General features: G+C 40.0%; 1 protein-coding gene and 1 long non-coding RNA gene across 5 annotated transcripts in view; one reads left to right on the forward strand and one right to left on the reverse strand.

Moving 5' to 3' along the window:
* LOC114149760 (NACHT, LRR and PYD domains-containing protein 3-like) overlaps nucleotides 1–15,745 on the reverse strand; it is a 32,086-nt gene that overhangs the window by 14,310 nt on the left and 2,031 nt on the right. For 2 of the 4 annotated variants that reach the window (XM_028025840.1, XM_028025838.1), the window contains exons 2-9: nucleotides 14,821–14,952; nucleotides 14,567–14,686; nucleotides 11,636–11,714; nucleotides 11,249–11,477; nucleotides 9,314–11,105; nucleotides 8,668–8,841; nucleotides 856–1,029; nucleotides 483–656 (exon numbers count right to left, since the gene is read on the reverse strand). In XM_028025840.1, the coding sequence (XP_027881641.1) occupies nucleotides 483–656; nucleotides 856–1,029; nucleotides 8,668–8,841; nucleotides 9,314–11,105; nucleotides 11,249–11,477; nucleotides 11,636–11,714; nucleotides 14,567–14,686; nucleotides 14,821–14,909 (2,831 nt within the window). In that variant the 5' untranslated portion in view covers nucleotides 14,910–14,952. Of the gene's footprint in view, nucleotides 1–482; nucleotides 657–855; nucleotides 1,030–1,954; nucleotides 2,129–8,667; nucleotides 8,842–9,313; nucleotides 11,106–11,248; nucleotides 11,478–11,635; nucleotides 11,715–14,566; nucleotides 14,687–14,820; nucleotides 14,953–15,745 lie in introns of those variants that run through there. The other 2 variants (XM_028025842.1, XM_028025839.1) reach the window with 2 other exon arrangements.
* On the forward strand, nucleotides 11,340–11,909 carry LOC114149837 (uncharacterized). Its single transcript, XR_003596603.1, has 2 exons — nucleotides 11,340–11,475; nucleotides 11,634–11,909. It is a non-coding gene; the product is annotated as an uncharacterized LOC114149837 (long non-coding RNA).

Below are 15,745 nucleotides of genomic sequence, written 5' to 3' on the forward strand. Positions count from 1 at the left end.
GTAATGATCTCTGCCTCCAGATGAGGCGTCTAAATATTTAATTATCAAATTAAACATTCAGCTTCAAACTAAATGTTTCCCAGCAGACTGACTAAAGACATTTCTCCCTCTTCCTCCTCTATCTGTCATGGTCTGTGCTTTTCTGTGTTTATTTAGAGTTTTCTGTGTCCTTAAATCTCTTCGTTGTCCTGTCCTCCGCTTGATTGTTCCCAGGTGTGTCTCGTTCTATGATTACCCTCCCGTGTATTTAACTCCACCTGTATTCTTTGTTCCTCGTCGGGTCCTTGTCTTCGTTCTGTCTATGCTGGCTAAGTTGACTGTGTTTCGTGCAATGTGCGTGCTGCCTATTTGGACTGAGTTTCACCATTAAATCATCATTATTCATCATACCTGGGTCCGCTGCGTCTGCCTCACCACCTCACACCACACCGCTTCCTGACACTATCAGACCTTCTCTGCTCCTGCAGCAGGTTCCTCCATACCTGAGAGCTTCCAGTCTAAAGTGTGGATCCTTCAGTCCAGCCGACAGCAGCTTCACTCCTGAGTCTCCTGGATGATTGTAGCTCAGGTCCAACTCTTTCAGATGGGAGGGGTTGGAGGTCAGAGCTGAGGCCAGAAAAGCACAGCCTTCCTCTGAGACCAAACAGCCTGATAAGCTGCAGACACACAATTCATCACATGATGAGAAAATGAGAACATTGAGGTAGAACCCAAGGTCTGAACTGATTGCTGGCGGATGGATGGATGGATTTGTAACATGTGGAATAATTAAGAAAGCCAAACAACTGCTGGGATCTGTAATAATGTTTCTTTTTGCTCCTAAGATGCAGCAATTTGTCAAGTGCCCAGAGTTACCTGAGAGTTTCCAGGTTGCAGTTTGGACTCTTCAGTCCAGCAGAGAGAAGCTTCACTCCTGAATCCTGCAGGTTGTTGTTACTCAGGTCCAGTTCTCTGAGACTGGAGGGCTGGGAGCTGAGAACTGAGGACAGAGCTTCACAGCTTCTCTCTGAGAGGTTACAGTCACTCAGTCTGAGGAGACAAAGAGAAAAATATGTTATTCAGCAAATCAGAAATATTTATTTCTTTATTTCCACCCAAGAATGTTCTTCTTGGGAAGATTGAAATGATTTTTTACTTGACATATTTTTATGTTGACTTTTATTGTGAACTGGATCATTTTGTAGATGGTTCTCCTGTCTTGAAGGATTGAACAACAGACAACAAAGAGGCTGGCAAGAGAAATATTAAAATCCACCATGAACTAAATGAATCCAGTGTCAGTTTTAACAGAAAGAGTCCAATGGAAATCTAGGCTGAATAACAGCATCAGAGCTGGTTTGAGGGAAAACACCAGCTTCAAGCAAAGCAGAGAGAATCTCAGATTTCATCTTTCCCTTTTTAACTGTTGGATACAGAGATGGAAAACTAAGCAGCAACTGACAAAAGCTGTTACTTTGAGCAACAAGCTAACTATTTAGCTTCAAACTAAATGTTTCCCAGCAGACTGACTAAAGACATTTCTCCCTCTTCCTCCTCTATCAGACCTTCTCTGCTCCTGCAGCAGGTTCCTCCATACCCGAGAGCTTCCAGTCTCCAGTGTGGATCCTTCAGTCCAGCCGACAGCAGCTTCACTCCTGAGTCTCCTGGATGATTGTAGCTCAGGTCCAACTCTTTCAGATGGGAGGGGTTGGAGGTCAGAGCTGAGGCCAGAGAAGCACAGCCTTCCTCTGAGACCAAACAGCCTGATAAGCTGCAGACACACAATTCATCACATGATGAGAAAATGAGAACATTGAGGTAGAACCCAAGGTCTGAACTGATGGATGGATGGATGGATGGATGGATGGATTTGTAACATGTGGAATAAATAAGAAAGCCAAGCAACTGCTGGGATCTGTAATAATGTTTCTTTTTGCTCCTAAGATGCAGCAATTTGTCAAGTGCCCAGAGTTACCAGAGAGTTTCCAGGTTGCAGTTTGGACTCTTCGGTCCAGCAGAGAGAAGCTTCACTCCTGAATCCTGCAGGTTGTTGTTACTCAGGTCCAGTTCTCTGAGACTGGAGGGCTGGGAGCTGAGAACTGAGGACAGAGCTTCACAGTTTCTCTCTGAGAGGTTACAGACACTCAGTCTGAGGAGACAGAGAGAAAAATCTGTTATTAAACAATTCTTCAAAATGTGTCTTTTTTTCCAGTCAACAATGTTCCTCTTTACTGATTTAAGGGACTGTTTTATATATTATTATGTTGCCTTTTGTTGTGAACTGGTTCAGTCTATAGATGGGCCTCCAGCCATGAAGGACTGAACTAAAGGCAACAAGGAGGCTGGCAAGAGAAATATTAAATTCCTCTATGAACTAAATTAATCCCATGTCAGTTTTAACAGAAAGAGTCCAATGAAGCCTGAGAATCAAATTGCTCAATAAAAGGTTTGTATTTAAAAAATCATTTTTTATTTGAGAAAAAAATTACAACAAAACTAATATGGGAAAAAATAGAAACAAATAGAAACAAATTTGCTCCTAAAACAATCCAAAAACAAGCACTAGCCAAACATTAAATACAGGGAAATTTAACCCAGTATTTAAATTACAAAGTTCTGAAAACACCCCACCAACCTGACACTAAAGGTTACTAAACACATAGAAAACACACTTTCAGAAGTCACCACAATTAAAACTGCATTCATAAATATCACAACAATGAACGGCCCTCCAAATATGTTTTAAACATTTTGTTGGAATAGGATGGGCCACCAATATGTTACGATCCTCATGTCATCACACAGAACTCACAAAATACAAAGTCCAGACCAGATGATATTTTTAACAAAGAGGTTTTATTAAACCCAAGTCTGGACACAAAGTGGTTCTGGCAGTCTTGGTAAAATAAAAGAGTGAGAGAACGAACAAATAAGGCAGCAGTTGGCCGTCGGATTCAGGCCGCTGTGGGGCTCATACTGATTCTAATCTAACGTTCATAATAGTTATCTCTTCTTTCATTTCTAATTATTTATTATTCTTTCTACTGTTATACTTAAATTAAAATTAGAAAACAGCTTATTGATCCCAAATGGAAATAAAATCTTCTTGTGACTCAAATTAATTCAAATTCTTCAAAGGGTAATTTTAGATATTAATGACTGTTTAGCTTAAAAGATATCTTGTGGTCTGTATAACAGTGAATTTCAAGAAGGTTCTGACTTTATATTATATATATTCTAGATAAATTCCTCTACTTGTTTCTCTGAATATAGATGATTATTTTAACATGTTGCTCATCCTCTTCCTGTTACTGAAACATTTCCACTTATGCTAGAATCTACAATGGCTCTCAGCCATATCTCTTCAATGCCAATAATATCTGTTAATGTAATTTATCTGAACAGTCTAACTTCCTGTCCATCAGCCAATCAGCTTCTTGTATTTCCTCAGTAGATCCATCAGTGGAAGCCCCGCCCAGCCCATGATGCTCCTGGTTTGTGAAGACAGAGAGACAAACTGAACTCTGATAGGAAACAGTTTCAAACTGATTTTCTCTCTCCAACCTCTTGGTTCCACATGGAGCTATATTTGGCCCCCTGCTGCTCTGACTACCATGTCATTGTGGTTCCAGTAGATGTATGGAGTGAAAATAGTCACAAAGTATCTGTGCGTGTGTAATACTGGATTTGTAAACCTTATAAATAAAACAAACCTTCTCCTACGCCTACAAATGTTGCACAAGTCACCTGGTACACACAAAACTTGACTTCAGAAGGAAGAAGATACCTTCACAGCCACTAAAGGTCAAAGGGGAAGCGGTGGAGGAGGTGGAGGATTACAAATACCTGGGAGTTGTAATCGGCAACAGACTGGACTGGGCATCTAACACTGACGCTGTGTGCAGGAAGAGGATGAGCAGACTCTATTTTTTAAGGAAGCTGAGATCCTTCAATGTGTGCAGCAAGATGTTGGAGACCTTTTATCACAGTGTTGTTGCCGGTGCCATCTTCTTTGCTGCTGTGTGTTGGGGAAGCAGCATCAGAGCCAGCGACTCTAATAGACTGAACAAAATCATCAGGAAAGCTGGCTCTGTACTGGGACTAAGGCTGGAGTCCCTGGAAACTGTGGTGGAGAGGAGGACACTGAAGAAGGTTCTGTCTATTATGGACAATAAACAGCACCCTCTCCACCACATAGTGGACAGACAGCGGAGCACCTTCTCACATAGGCTGCTCCAGCTCCGCTGTCGTAGGGTCAGATACAGGAAATCCTTCCTGCCACATGCCATCTCACTGTACAATAAAAGCTAAATCATTGTTCTGCACTAATCAGTCCAATTTCGCACATCTGCACTGTGGCACACTTGCTGTACATATATTTACATATAAATATCTGCATTTTTTTGAATCCTTGCGAGGACTGCTCTAAGCTGCTTTTTATATTGACAGCATGTTATATTTTATTTTTATTTTTTATTTTGTCTACAATTGCTACTCAGTGGTGGATGTTGTCTTGTCTCTTTGCTGTAACTGCGAAATAATTTCCCTGCTGGGATGAATAAAGTAATTCTATTCTATTCTATTCTATTCTAAAACTGCATTTATGAACAGATCCGGTTCCGAGTGCATCAGTATTTTTGAGACTCATTTCAGCTTCAGCAGCTCCCAGATTTGTGTGTAGATGGTGCGTTTACATGCCAGTAGAAAGCTGGGTCATCTGAGTTTTACTCTGAGTCTAGTGTTTTTATCCTCTAAACGTTTCTCACTGTGCTTGTGGCAAATATCTTAGTTCGGTGGAAAACAGTAAATCTCAGCACTTCCTTATAATATCCCAAAATTATTTATAGACATATTGTGCATTTCTGAGCAGTTCAGGCAAGGATGTAACTTTGTGTTGCAAGTTGGTGATGAAGAGGAGCGGGGGTCAGTGGGTGAGGAGGGTTGGGGCTCAGATGCACCTACAGTCACTGGAAGACGTTTTCTTTAGTGCTAAGAATAAAGACAAAACTTACATGTGAAAGCCAGACACTCTTATTCAATAAATTAGGATATATGTCCTGATCAGGCTTGTCAGATTAATAGCACCTTTCAAAAATAACCTTTTAGGAGGTATTAAACATACTACAAAATATAAATATGTTAAAATATATGTAATCTAATTAATCTATATAATGTCTTTAATATTTGTCTGATTTTATCAAGTGCTAAAAACATCAAACAACATGAGATTCTGTAACAATCAAAATGTTATTAAACATTTCAAAAGCAGAATAAGTAACTTCTGTGTAAACCAAATGAATCCTTGTTGGTGCAAACTTTGATTTTTCAATTATGTGATTCTGACTCCACAGTTGTTCCTCAGTTGGCAAAACCTTTTGTCCTGCTGACTTACACATAGCAGATGAGATATGATGTGTCTTTAATACGGCAAATATTAAAGACCCAAAACCTTTTTGGTTCTGGTTGGAGCAGTTGGTGAGTAGAGAGACCATCGATGTTACTGGGTTCTATAAAATGTGGCTGAAAGCTGAGATGCTGATGTTTGGATTTGGTTTCTGTCACTTCTAGAAACAAGAGAGAACAAAACAAATTTCTCTTTATAATGGCCCATAATTGAATTTTACTTAATAGGAGCCATGATTTAAAATTTAACAAACTTTGGCTCTTTATGCTTTATGAAATATTTCATCCTATTTGATGATTGCTCTGAATATCTACAAACAAATGATGTAATTTGTCCAGGGAAAAATGTAGAAAAACGGGGGATTGTATTAATTTTCTCAGTCTGTCATCTTAAAGTCACACGCAGACTCGTTGCCAAGGCAACCAATAAACAGCAGCCTCAGGAGCGCAGAGCAAAGATTATGTTCAAGTGCATCAGGATTTAACACTAAAAGAACCACAAAAACATTTCCCACACAAAAAAGGACATACAAACACCAAACAGAACATTCTGTCCGCTGCAGTTTTATGTTTTTGCATTTCCATTTTGCATCATTAGGAAGTGATCCTGAACACTAGCGATGGTTGATTAGCTACTTAAACACCTGCTGTCCTGATTATCTGTCAGGAAATGTATGTGGGTCGTCTTGTTTTAGTGATAATTGAACCGAAATACTCCGAACTGCGCAGCAAGAGTTCATGTTAAAGTGATAAAAGTTAAGCTATCATAACTAACCTACTCTCCACTTTCTTCATATATTTGTTTTAATTAAAGCTTCTTACTGACCTGTAAAATGTGATCCCCTTGGATCTTGTTATCTTACTATCATAGTGTTGACAATTAATATCAAAACTTTGCGTCCCCTTCTCAGATTTTGATTGCGTCATTTTCCTGATTCAATGCAAGTCAACAGTAAGTCACGTGATGTCCAGTCCACTAGACCACTGAGCGGACTTACCATTTACGTTTTACACACGAATTTAAAAAACATTACCTGGCTGTTAATGCTTAGAATACAACGTGCAGCTGCTGTCGAGTTACATAGATGCAGGAACATAAAGGAAAAAAAGCAGGAAATATTGGTGGGGACATGTCCCCTTCATGCTAGAGTTGGTGGGGACATGTCCCCTTCATGCTAGAGTTGGTGGGGACATGTCCCCTTCATGCTAGAGTTGGTGGGGACATGTCCCCTTCATGCTAGAGTTGGTGGGGACATGTCCCCTTCATGCTAGAGTTGGTGGGGACATGTCCCCTTCATGCTAGAGTTGGTGGGGGCATGTCCCCTTCACGCTAGAGTTGGTGGGGACATGTCCCCTTCATGTCAGAGTTGGTGGGGACATGTCCCCTTCATGCTAGAGTTGGTGGGGACATGTCCCCTTCATGCTAGAGTTGGTGGGGGCATGTCCCCTTCACGCTAGAGTTGGTGGGGACATGTCCCCTTCATGCTAGAGTTGGTGGGGACATGTCCCCTTCATGCTAGAGTTGGTGGGGGCATGTCCCCTTCACGCTAGAGTTGGTGGGGACATGTCCCCTTCATGTCAGAGTTGGTGGGGACATGTCCCCTTCACGCTAGAGTTGGTGGGGACATGTCCCCTTCATGCCAGAGTTGGTGAGGACATGTCCCCTTCATGCCAGAGAGTGAGACATCGAGTAATTATAAATAATTTCAGATTACATTTTATATGTCTGGTTCTCTGCCCTCCTCATGTTTCTGTTAGCGGGAGCTAATGTTTATGTGAGCTATGCTACTTTAGCTGTTAGCAGCTAAGTCCGTGTATTTTTAGTGTCACACTCAGCACAGTTTGAGAGTCTATCTTCAGTCTTAACTTTAACCAGGTTGATCTAGTTTTGTGATGCCGAAGCATCTCCAGGAGATTATGGCAGTTATGGATGTTGGTCTCTATCACTGAAACCGTATTTTGTTGCTGTATTACTGGTAGACCTGCTCCTGCAGGAACATCGTCTGCTGCTAGACTTTATTCACCAGAACAAACTGAGAGGTTCTTCATTTATGTTGACTTCTCGACATATTTAAGGATTTATCTCCAGGATTAAAGGACTAATGTCTCAGCCAGATCTAGAGAAACTCATCCATGCGTTCATCTTCAGTCGTATTGATTATTGCAACAACGTCTTCACAGGTCTGTCCAACAAATCAATCAAACAGCTGCAGCTGATCCAGAAAGCTGCTGTTCGCGTTCTCACTAAAACCAGGAAGATAGAGCACATAACACCAGTTTTAAAGTCCCTCCACTGGCTCCCTGTAGCTCAAAGAATAGACTTTAAAATACTGTTGTTAGTTTACAAATCACTGAACAGCTTAGCATCACAATACATTAAAGATCTGCTGTTGTATCAACCTTCCAGAACCTCTCAGGCCTTCCGGTTCTGGTTCTGCTCTGCATCCCCAGAACCAGAAGCAAACGAGGAGAAGCAGCTTTCAGCATCTATGCACCACAAATTTGGAACAAACTTCCAGAAAACTGTAAAACAGCTGAAACACTGACTTTCTTTAATTCTCGACTAAAAATCCACCTGTTTAGGATTGTATTTGAAATGTAATCAATTACAAATTTATTGATGGAACTTGACTTAATGTCGTGTTTTGATTGTTGATTCTATATTGCATTGTGTTTCTGTGTTTGTTATGATGTAAAGCACTTTGAAATGCCTTGCTGCTAAAATGTGCTATACAAATAAAATTTGATTGACTCATTTAGTCTAATGTTCACACATAGGCCTGTCACAAAAATCATTAAATCAATTAATCAATTGATCCATCATTTCCATTGGTCTGATTTATCATTTCTCTTTTTTTCTCTCTTTCTACCAAAAACTGGATGATAAAATTCTTCAGTTTGGTACTTTGGTCTCGACTAGCCCTTATTTTGAAAGTCAATTTTTTTTACAAAGACTTTAAAATTAGTTGTTTTATTTATTTTAGATATTAAATGTGTTAAGTGTTCATTAGAATTTAAAGTTTAATGAACTTTGAGAATGTGTTCTTGCACTAATCATTGATTGCATTATCAATACCATTATATTAAACAGTTTACAGTTTACAATTGTAAACTGTTTTTACAATTGTTTGTAAAAACAGTCTGCATGTCTAGAGGCTGGAAGTTATTGGAGCATCTGATTCTGATCATTTGAAAGGATTGTCAAATACTTTTGGCAGTATAGTGTATCTCTGCTAGGAGCTAGTGGACAGAAATATGGCTTCACTAGGATTTAACACATTTTACCTGAGAGTTTCCAGGTTGCAGTTTGGACTCTTCAGTCCAGCAGAGAGAAGCTTCACTCCTGAATCCTGCAGGTTGTTGTTACTCAGGTCCAGTTCTCTGAGACTGGAGGACTGGGAGCTGAGAACTGAGGACAGAGCTTCACAGCTTCTCTCTGAGAGGTTACAGCCACTCAGTCTGAGGAGACAAGGAGAAAAATCTGTTATTAAACAAATGATGAAAATTTATGTTCTTTCAAATCATCATCACTTTGCTTGGACAGAGAAGGAACTATCTTATTTTACACACATTTATGTTGCTGTTTGTTGTGAATCGGTTCATTCTATAGTTAGTCCTCCAGCCTTAAAGTTTAGAACTGCAGGCAAAAAGGTGGATGGAGAGATAATTATAAGATTCCACAATGAACTAAATTAACCAAGTTTCAATTTTAACATGAAGAGGAATAGTTTTGCTGCTGGGATATGAAATAATATGTCCAGCTTTGCTGAAGGAAATCTATTTCACTTTTGCACATCCCTTTCCTCCCCACCAGTGGAACGCTTTGAAGAGACAATGCACCAATATATAAACTGAAACATGAAAATATATTTACCTCATAATTAGCAGATTTCTATCAAAACATAAATACAGTAACAATCTGTGTCCTTACAGAGCTTTGTTGGAGGCTTTAACCACTGGCAGCAGCCTCAGAAGAACCTCCTCTGAAGCAGAATATTTCTTCAGGTCAAACACATCCAGATCTTTTCCTGATGACACTAAGATGAAACCCAGAGCTGACCACTGAGCAGGAGACAGTTTATCTGTGGAGAGACTTCCTGAACTCAGAGACTGTTGGATCTCCTCCACTAGAGAATGATCATTCAGTTCATTCAGACAGTGGAACAGATTGATGCTTTTCTCTGCAGACACATTCTCACTGATCTTCTCCTTGATGTACTGAACTGTTTTCTGATTGGTCTGTGAGCTACTTCCTGTCTCTGTCAGCAGACCTTGTAGGAGTCTCTGATTGGTCTGCAGTGAAAGTCCCAGGAGGAAGCGGAGGAACAAGTCCAGGTGTCCATTTGGACTCTGTAAGGCCTGGTCAACAGCTCTCTGATGGAGAGATTTTAGTTCAGGTTTATTAAATAGCGAGGCTGTCTGAAGTGTAAATGATTCTTCCATCAGGTTGACACCAGAGTTGATAAAGGTCAGATGAACATGAAGAGCAGCCAGAAACTCCTGAACACTCAGATGGACGAAACAGAACACCTTGTCCTGGTACAGACCTCTCTCCTCTTTAAAGATCTGTGTGAACACTCCTGAGTACACTGAGGCTGCTCTGATATCGATGCCACACTCTGTCAGGTCTGATTCATAGAAGATCAGGTTTCCTTTCTGCAGCTGATCAAAAGCCAGTTTTCCCAGAGACTTGATCATCTTCCTGCTCTCTGGACTCCAGTGTGGATCTGTTTCAGCTCCTCCTTCATACTTGACCTTCTTCACTTTGGTCTGAACCACCAGGAAGTGGATGTACATCTCAGTCAGGGTTCTGGGCAGCTCTCCTCCCTCTCTGGTCTCCAACACATCCTCCAGAACTGTAGCAGTGATCCAGCAGAAGACTGGGATGTGGCACATGATGTGGAGGCTTCGTGATGTCTTCATGTGGGAGATGATCCTGCTGGCCTGCTCCTCATCTCTGAATCTCTTCCTGAAGTACTCCTCCTTCTGTGGGTCATTGAACCCCCTGACCTCTGTTACCATGCCAACACACTGAAGAGGGATCTGATTGGCTGCTGCAGGTCGTGCGGTTATCCAGAGGAGAGCAGAGGGAAGCAGTTTCCCCCTGATAAGGTTTGTCAGCAGAACATCCACTGAGGTGGACTCTGTAGCATCAGTCAGGATCTCCTTGTTGTGGAAGTCCAGAGGAAGTCGACTCTCATCCAGACCATCAAAGATGAACAGAACCTGGAAGTGTTTAAAGCTGCAGATTTTTTTGGTTTCTCTAAAGAAATGATGAACAAGTTCCACCAAGCTGAACTTTTTATCTTTCAGCACATTCAGCTCTCTGAAAGTGAATGGAAATATGAACTGGATGTTCTGGTGGGCTTTGTCTTCAGCCCAGTCCAGAGTGAACTTCTGTGTTAGGACTGTTTTCCCAATGCCAGCCACTCCCTTTGTCATCACTGTTCTGATTGGTTGATCTCTTCCAGGTGGGACTTTAAAGATGTCTTCTTGTCTGATTGTTGTTTCTGCTCTGTGTGGTTTCCTGAATGCTGTTTCAATCTGTCTGACCTCATGTTCATCATTGACCTCTCCAGTCCCTCCCTCTGTGATGTAGAGCTCTGTGTAGATCTGGTTCAGAAGGGTTGGACTTCCTGCTTTAGCAATCCCCTCAAACACAGACTGGAACTTCTTCTTCAGACCAGATTTAAGTTGATGTTCACAAACTGCAGCAAGACGTTCTAAAATAAGACAAAAAGTAAAATCAAGAACTAGATAAAATTTTATTCTCAAGATGTTTTGCATAAATGTGATTCCATCTCTTCAAATTTCAGTAAATGTGTGATTTATCCATCAGGTTAAACCCTTGTAGAAATCCTCTTACTGCTCTCCAGACGGTCAGCCATCTCCTCCTGCTTCATCCTCCTCAGGAAGTTCAGTGTGATCTTCATCACTGCTTCTCTGCTGCTCCTCCTCTGCTCTTCATCCTCACCTTCCAACACATCATCATCATCTCTCTGACTCTCTGAGCATTCTGGGTCATTTGGACTCAGAATCTTATGGATCTTCTTCAGCTCGTTCTTCAGAAAAGTGACAATGTTGTCCTCCAGCGTCTGGAATAGAATAATAGATGAAGGAAACATCAGACTGAAATCATGGAGCCAAACACCAGATGGATGTTTGACAGACTGACACTCCTCTGGTCTACAAAGTGCAGCATGGAGATGACTGTGAACAGAACACTTGGAAAAGTTGTTGTTTTTATACAGACCATAAATATGGAGTCCAGCTGTGTTTGATGCTGCTGGGCAGACGGACAACTAGGAACCTCTGAGCTCTGCTGGTCCACTCTGTGGAGGAACCAGGAACAATTAGGAAGTCAAGAAATATTCATCCAGCAGTATTCAGAAATGAAATCACCAAAACTTTCACATTAAATGTACTTGAAGCAGAAAAACAGAGGATCATATGAACAAAATGGAGTGAAGTTAAAAAGAGGAAGATGAACTACAAGGATGAAGAGCAGTAACACCAAAATCACCTAGAAGACATTTTAAAATGTTGATGCTGAACTTGGACTTCAAACAGTCCAAACTGTCATTAGATCTGATGCTGGTGGAGACAGTTTCCCAGAGCTTGGGGACAGTGGAAGTGAAGGCTCTGTCCACACAGGTTCTACAGGACAGTGTGGGACATCCATCAGGTTCTGATGACTAGATCTGAGGTGATGCGGACATGGAGGAGGTTTGAGATATGTGTGTGTGTGTCCATGTGGGATCCTCTCCTGGATGTTATAGAGAGGATTTTGAAATGGATCCTGTAGATCCTTGGAAGCCAATGAGCTCACATTGTATCTGTCCACACAGAGACAATCAGAAGGTAAAGGTCCATGATGTAATATCTGGATGTGAGCAGTGAACCAGGTGATCCAAGTAGTTATAAAGATTTAATGTTCCTGCTGATCACATTAAGAACCAGCAGAACCTCTGATGGTCCACATCAGCTCAGTTTGTTGGTGAGATCCAGCAGATCTCACCAACCACATCATGAAGCTTTCCTTCCCTGCTGAACTGCTCTCACAATGCACACAGGAACCAAGTCCTGATGGACCAGACTGGCTTTACCAGGTATTTCTGTTGGTTTGAAATGACTGAGAAGTTTGGTGATCTTAGTGTTGAGCTCTGACATGGAGAAGAACCAGGAATCATTTCCACTCTGACCATCCAAGGAGGATCTGATGGAGCTTCAATCAGAACTGAATGTGAAGTTAGAGAACATGTTGTTCTGAATGCGATTCACAGGAGACATTATTTAGTTTTACTGTAGAAATGTTTGATAATACACCGTGTTGGATGATGTTTGAATCTCAGAGATGCAACTAGAATCATAAAATTAATTCATAGAAACTTTTTTTTCAGCATTAATCTGTGTTTAATATGATTTAGAGACTAATCCAAATATAAACTTAGAAATTAAAATTATTTCTGCCTTTGTGTTTCTGTGTTAATATTAATATTCGATTAAATAAATGAGTCTGTTTCATTTGGAAAGATTAAGTTGATGCTAAACAGAAGAAAATGCAGTTAAATGTTTGTGGGTCAAAGGTCATGTCAACATGATAGTTTCTGTGTCTTGATTGAAAAGTGAGTTCATTATGGGTCATTTTTGTCCCCGTTATTCATCAGCAGTAATTGGGTGATTCTCTGAATTCGGTACATTTTGGCGTCTCAGATTACTTAAAAATATACCACAATAAATTATGTTTTTGATCATTGCATCTATTGAAGGACTCTTTAAACCTCCAGGAAAATATGTCTCCCCACCTTATTCATAGAATCCCAAACAGTATTAAGAATTTCTTTGTTACTTAAGTTGCTTTAAATGCAACCTCATAACAGGACAATTTCATTCCTCTATGAATAAAACTCTACATCAGGGGTCACCAACCTTTTTGAGACCGGGAGCTACTTCACGGCTACAGAGCAACACGAATACTGAAATGATGATTAATAAAATGGACTAAGAGACAAATAGTGTCCAAAGAACAAACATGTCTGAAGGACAGTCGAAGACACCAAGAGTACAGCTGGACGACTTCTGCTTGACTGACCAAATTAAATATGTAAACAATGTCCACTAAGTGTCAGTAAGGTTCTATAATTTAACTTACAATTTACCATCAGAAAACTAATCAAAACATAATGATGGACTCAGCACAACAACCATTCTTTACTTTTTCCCAAGCAACAATAATTATCATCTACATGATTAACAGTGTTGAAGGTTGAACTTGACAATAAAGATGTCTGGATAAAAAATAATCAAATATCGGTAAGAAACTATATTAACACTTAAATCTCTTTACAGTGTGAGCGGGAAAAAACTTAAGTGATGTCACTTCCAGGGTGCTGAGGAAATTGGACTGAACCATTATTTATAAAAAGGAGGGATTGGTCTGCTGTTACAGGGTTAAACAAAACTGGAGGGACATGATTAAAAAGTGATATTTTATAAATAATTCATGTATTTTTCTCATATTTATTTTATTTAAAGTATACCTAAAAATGTTTAAAATGGTACAAATAAGTTGCAGTTACTGGTTAGTTTCATTTGTTTTATATCCAGTGAAAAATTAACATTGGTCAGTGGGTACATGCTCAGTGGCTGACCTCTACGCTTCAACAACCCATCAAATCTTTCAAAACATAATTATTAAAATATATTTGCATGTTATATTACCAAGACAGATGGATATTTCCAATACTTGATTTTTCTCAAAATATGTGGGTTGCATTATATGAAAATATTTGAGATAAACCTGTGAGACACAAAATGCACCAAATTCAGAGAATGACCCAGTTGCTTATTTATGATGTCAGTTAGAGACCATCTGGTTCTGAAAGATATCCACATGAGATATTTTTTTAGCTTAACTGTGGAAATGGTTAATAATCCACTATGTTGGATGTTGTTTGAACCACAGAGATGAAACTGGAATCATAAAATTAATTAATAAAAGCCTTTTTTCTTTCAGCATTACTCTGTCTGGAAAATAAATTACATTTAGATTTAGAGAACAATCCAAATATCAATCTAGAAATTAAACTCACTTCTGCCTTTTGTGTTTGTGTGTTAAATTAATATTGGATGGTCATAATAACAGATATAAACAGAACAGTTACAGCAGTTAGAAACAGCTCACCTCTCTGATGGTGGAGATCCAGGAGATTTAAAGTAAATATCTTGATCCTTTGACCTGTCGCTCTTAAAGGACACACAGCTGGGTTCTGGTTCTGGTTCTGGTTTGAGTCTCTGATTGATCCTGACAGAAACATGATGATTAAAACTTAATCAGCAAAGAGGAGCAGCAGCAGCTTCATCACCACGTCTGTTCTGGCCTGATATAGTGAACGCTGTGTGAAAAGGGCTGTGGACAGTTAGAGATGGTGACCTCACCTCTGACCTTTGCTCTGGCTCTCATCTTCCCCACACAGAGTGGTTTTAGAGGGAGGGACTCCCTCCTCTCTGTCCTCACACTGATCCATGCTGCTGAATTCACATCAGCTCACACACACTTTCTACCTTCACCTGCAGAGGAAACACACATCATTCATCTGCACATCAACTCTGATCATCCTTTACATCATTAGAGCTGGAAAAAGATCAGCTGCTCCTCCTCTGATTGGCTCTTCTTCTCTGCTTCATATCAGTGTCAGGTGAATGCAGTCAGACAGCAGAGAGGCAGAGGAAGCTGCCATCAGCTGCTGCACTTCTACTATCAGTCCACTAGATGGAGACATGGAGCAACATTTACATTCACTGATTCAACCTGAACAGGAAGTATTTAGTTCACATTTATTGAACTACCAGCTCTATCAAATATTAACTATTTAATAATCTGACTGAATTAAACAAATTTTAAGAATAATATTTTACTTTGAACCTGTTGTGTTTAACTTTAATGGTGAAGACCAGAATTTGACTCCAGGAAATAAAAACATAAAGCAGCTTGTTCAGAGAACAACATCAGCTCTTCATCAAGAGCTGCTGGATTCCAGTTTATCAGTAATCTAATAATCCCTTAGATTATTATGGGATTATTATTATTATAAACAGCAGAGAGATGAAACTTTGAGTTCTAGTCAGTAGATTTTTGTTCTCCAAACATCAGAGAGAAAAATAAGAAACTAACAGGAAAGATCCTGAAGACAAAGTTCAAGTAGAAAACAAAGAAAACTTACAGTTTGTTCAAATGATCCAAACAGCTGAAGAAGAAAATCTGAACAACAAACGGAGACCCAACAGAACCGCGGTAGAACCAGACTGGTACCACAACTGAACAGGTCAGTTTAAACTGAAAGTTTTATGAGGAGAAATGAAC

The sequence above is a fragment of the Xiphophorus couchianus genome, chromosome 8, assembly GCF_001444195.1.
Source record: "Xiphophorus couchianus chromosome 8, X_couchianus-1.0, whole genome shotgun sequence".
Taxonomy (NCBI): Eukaryota; Metazoa; Chordata; class Actinopteri; order Cyprinodontiformes; family Poeciliidae; genus Xiphophorus; species Xiphophorus couchianus.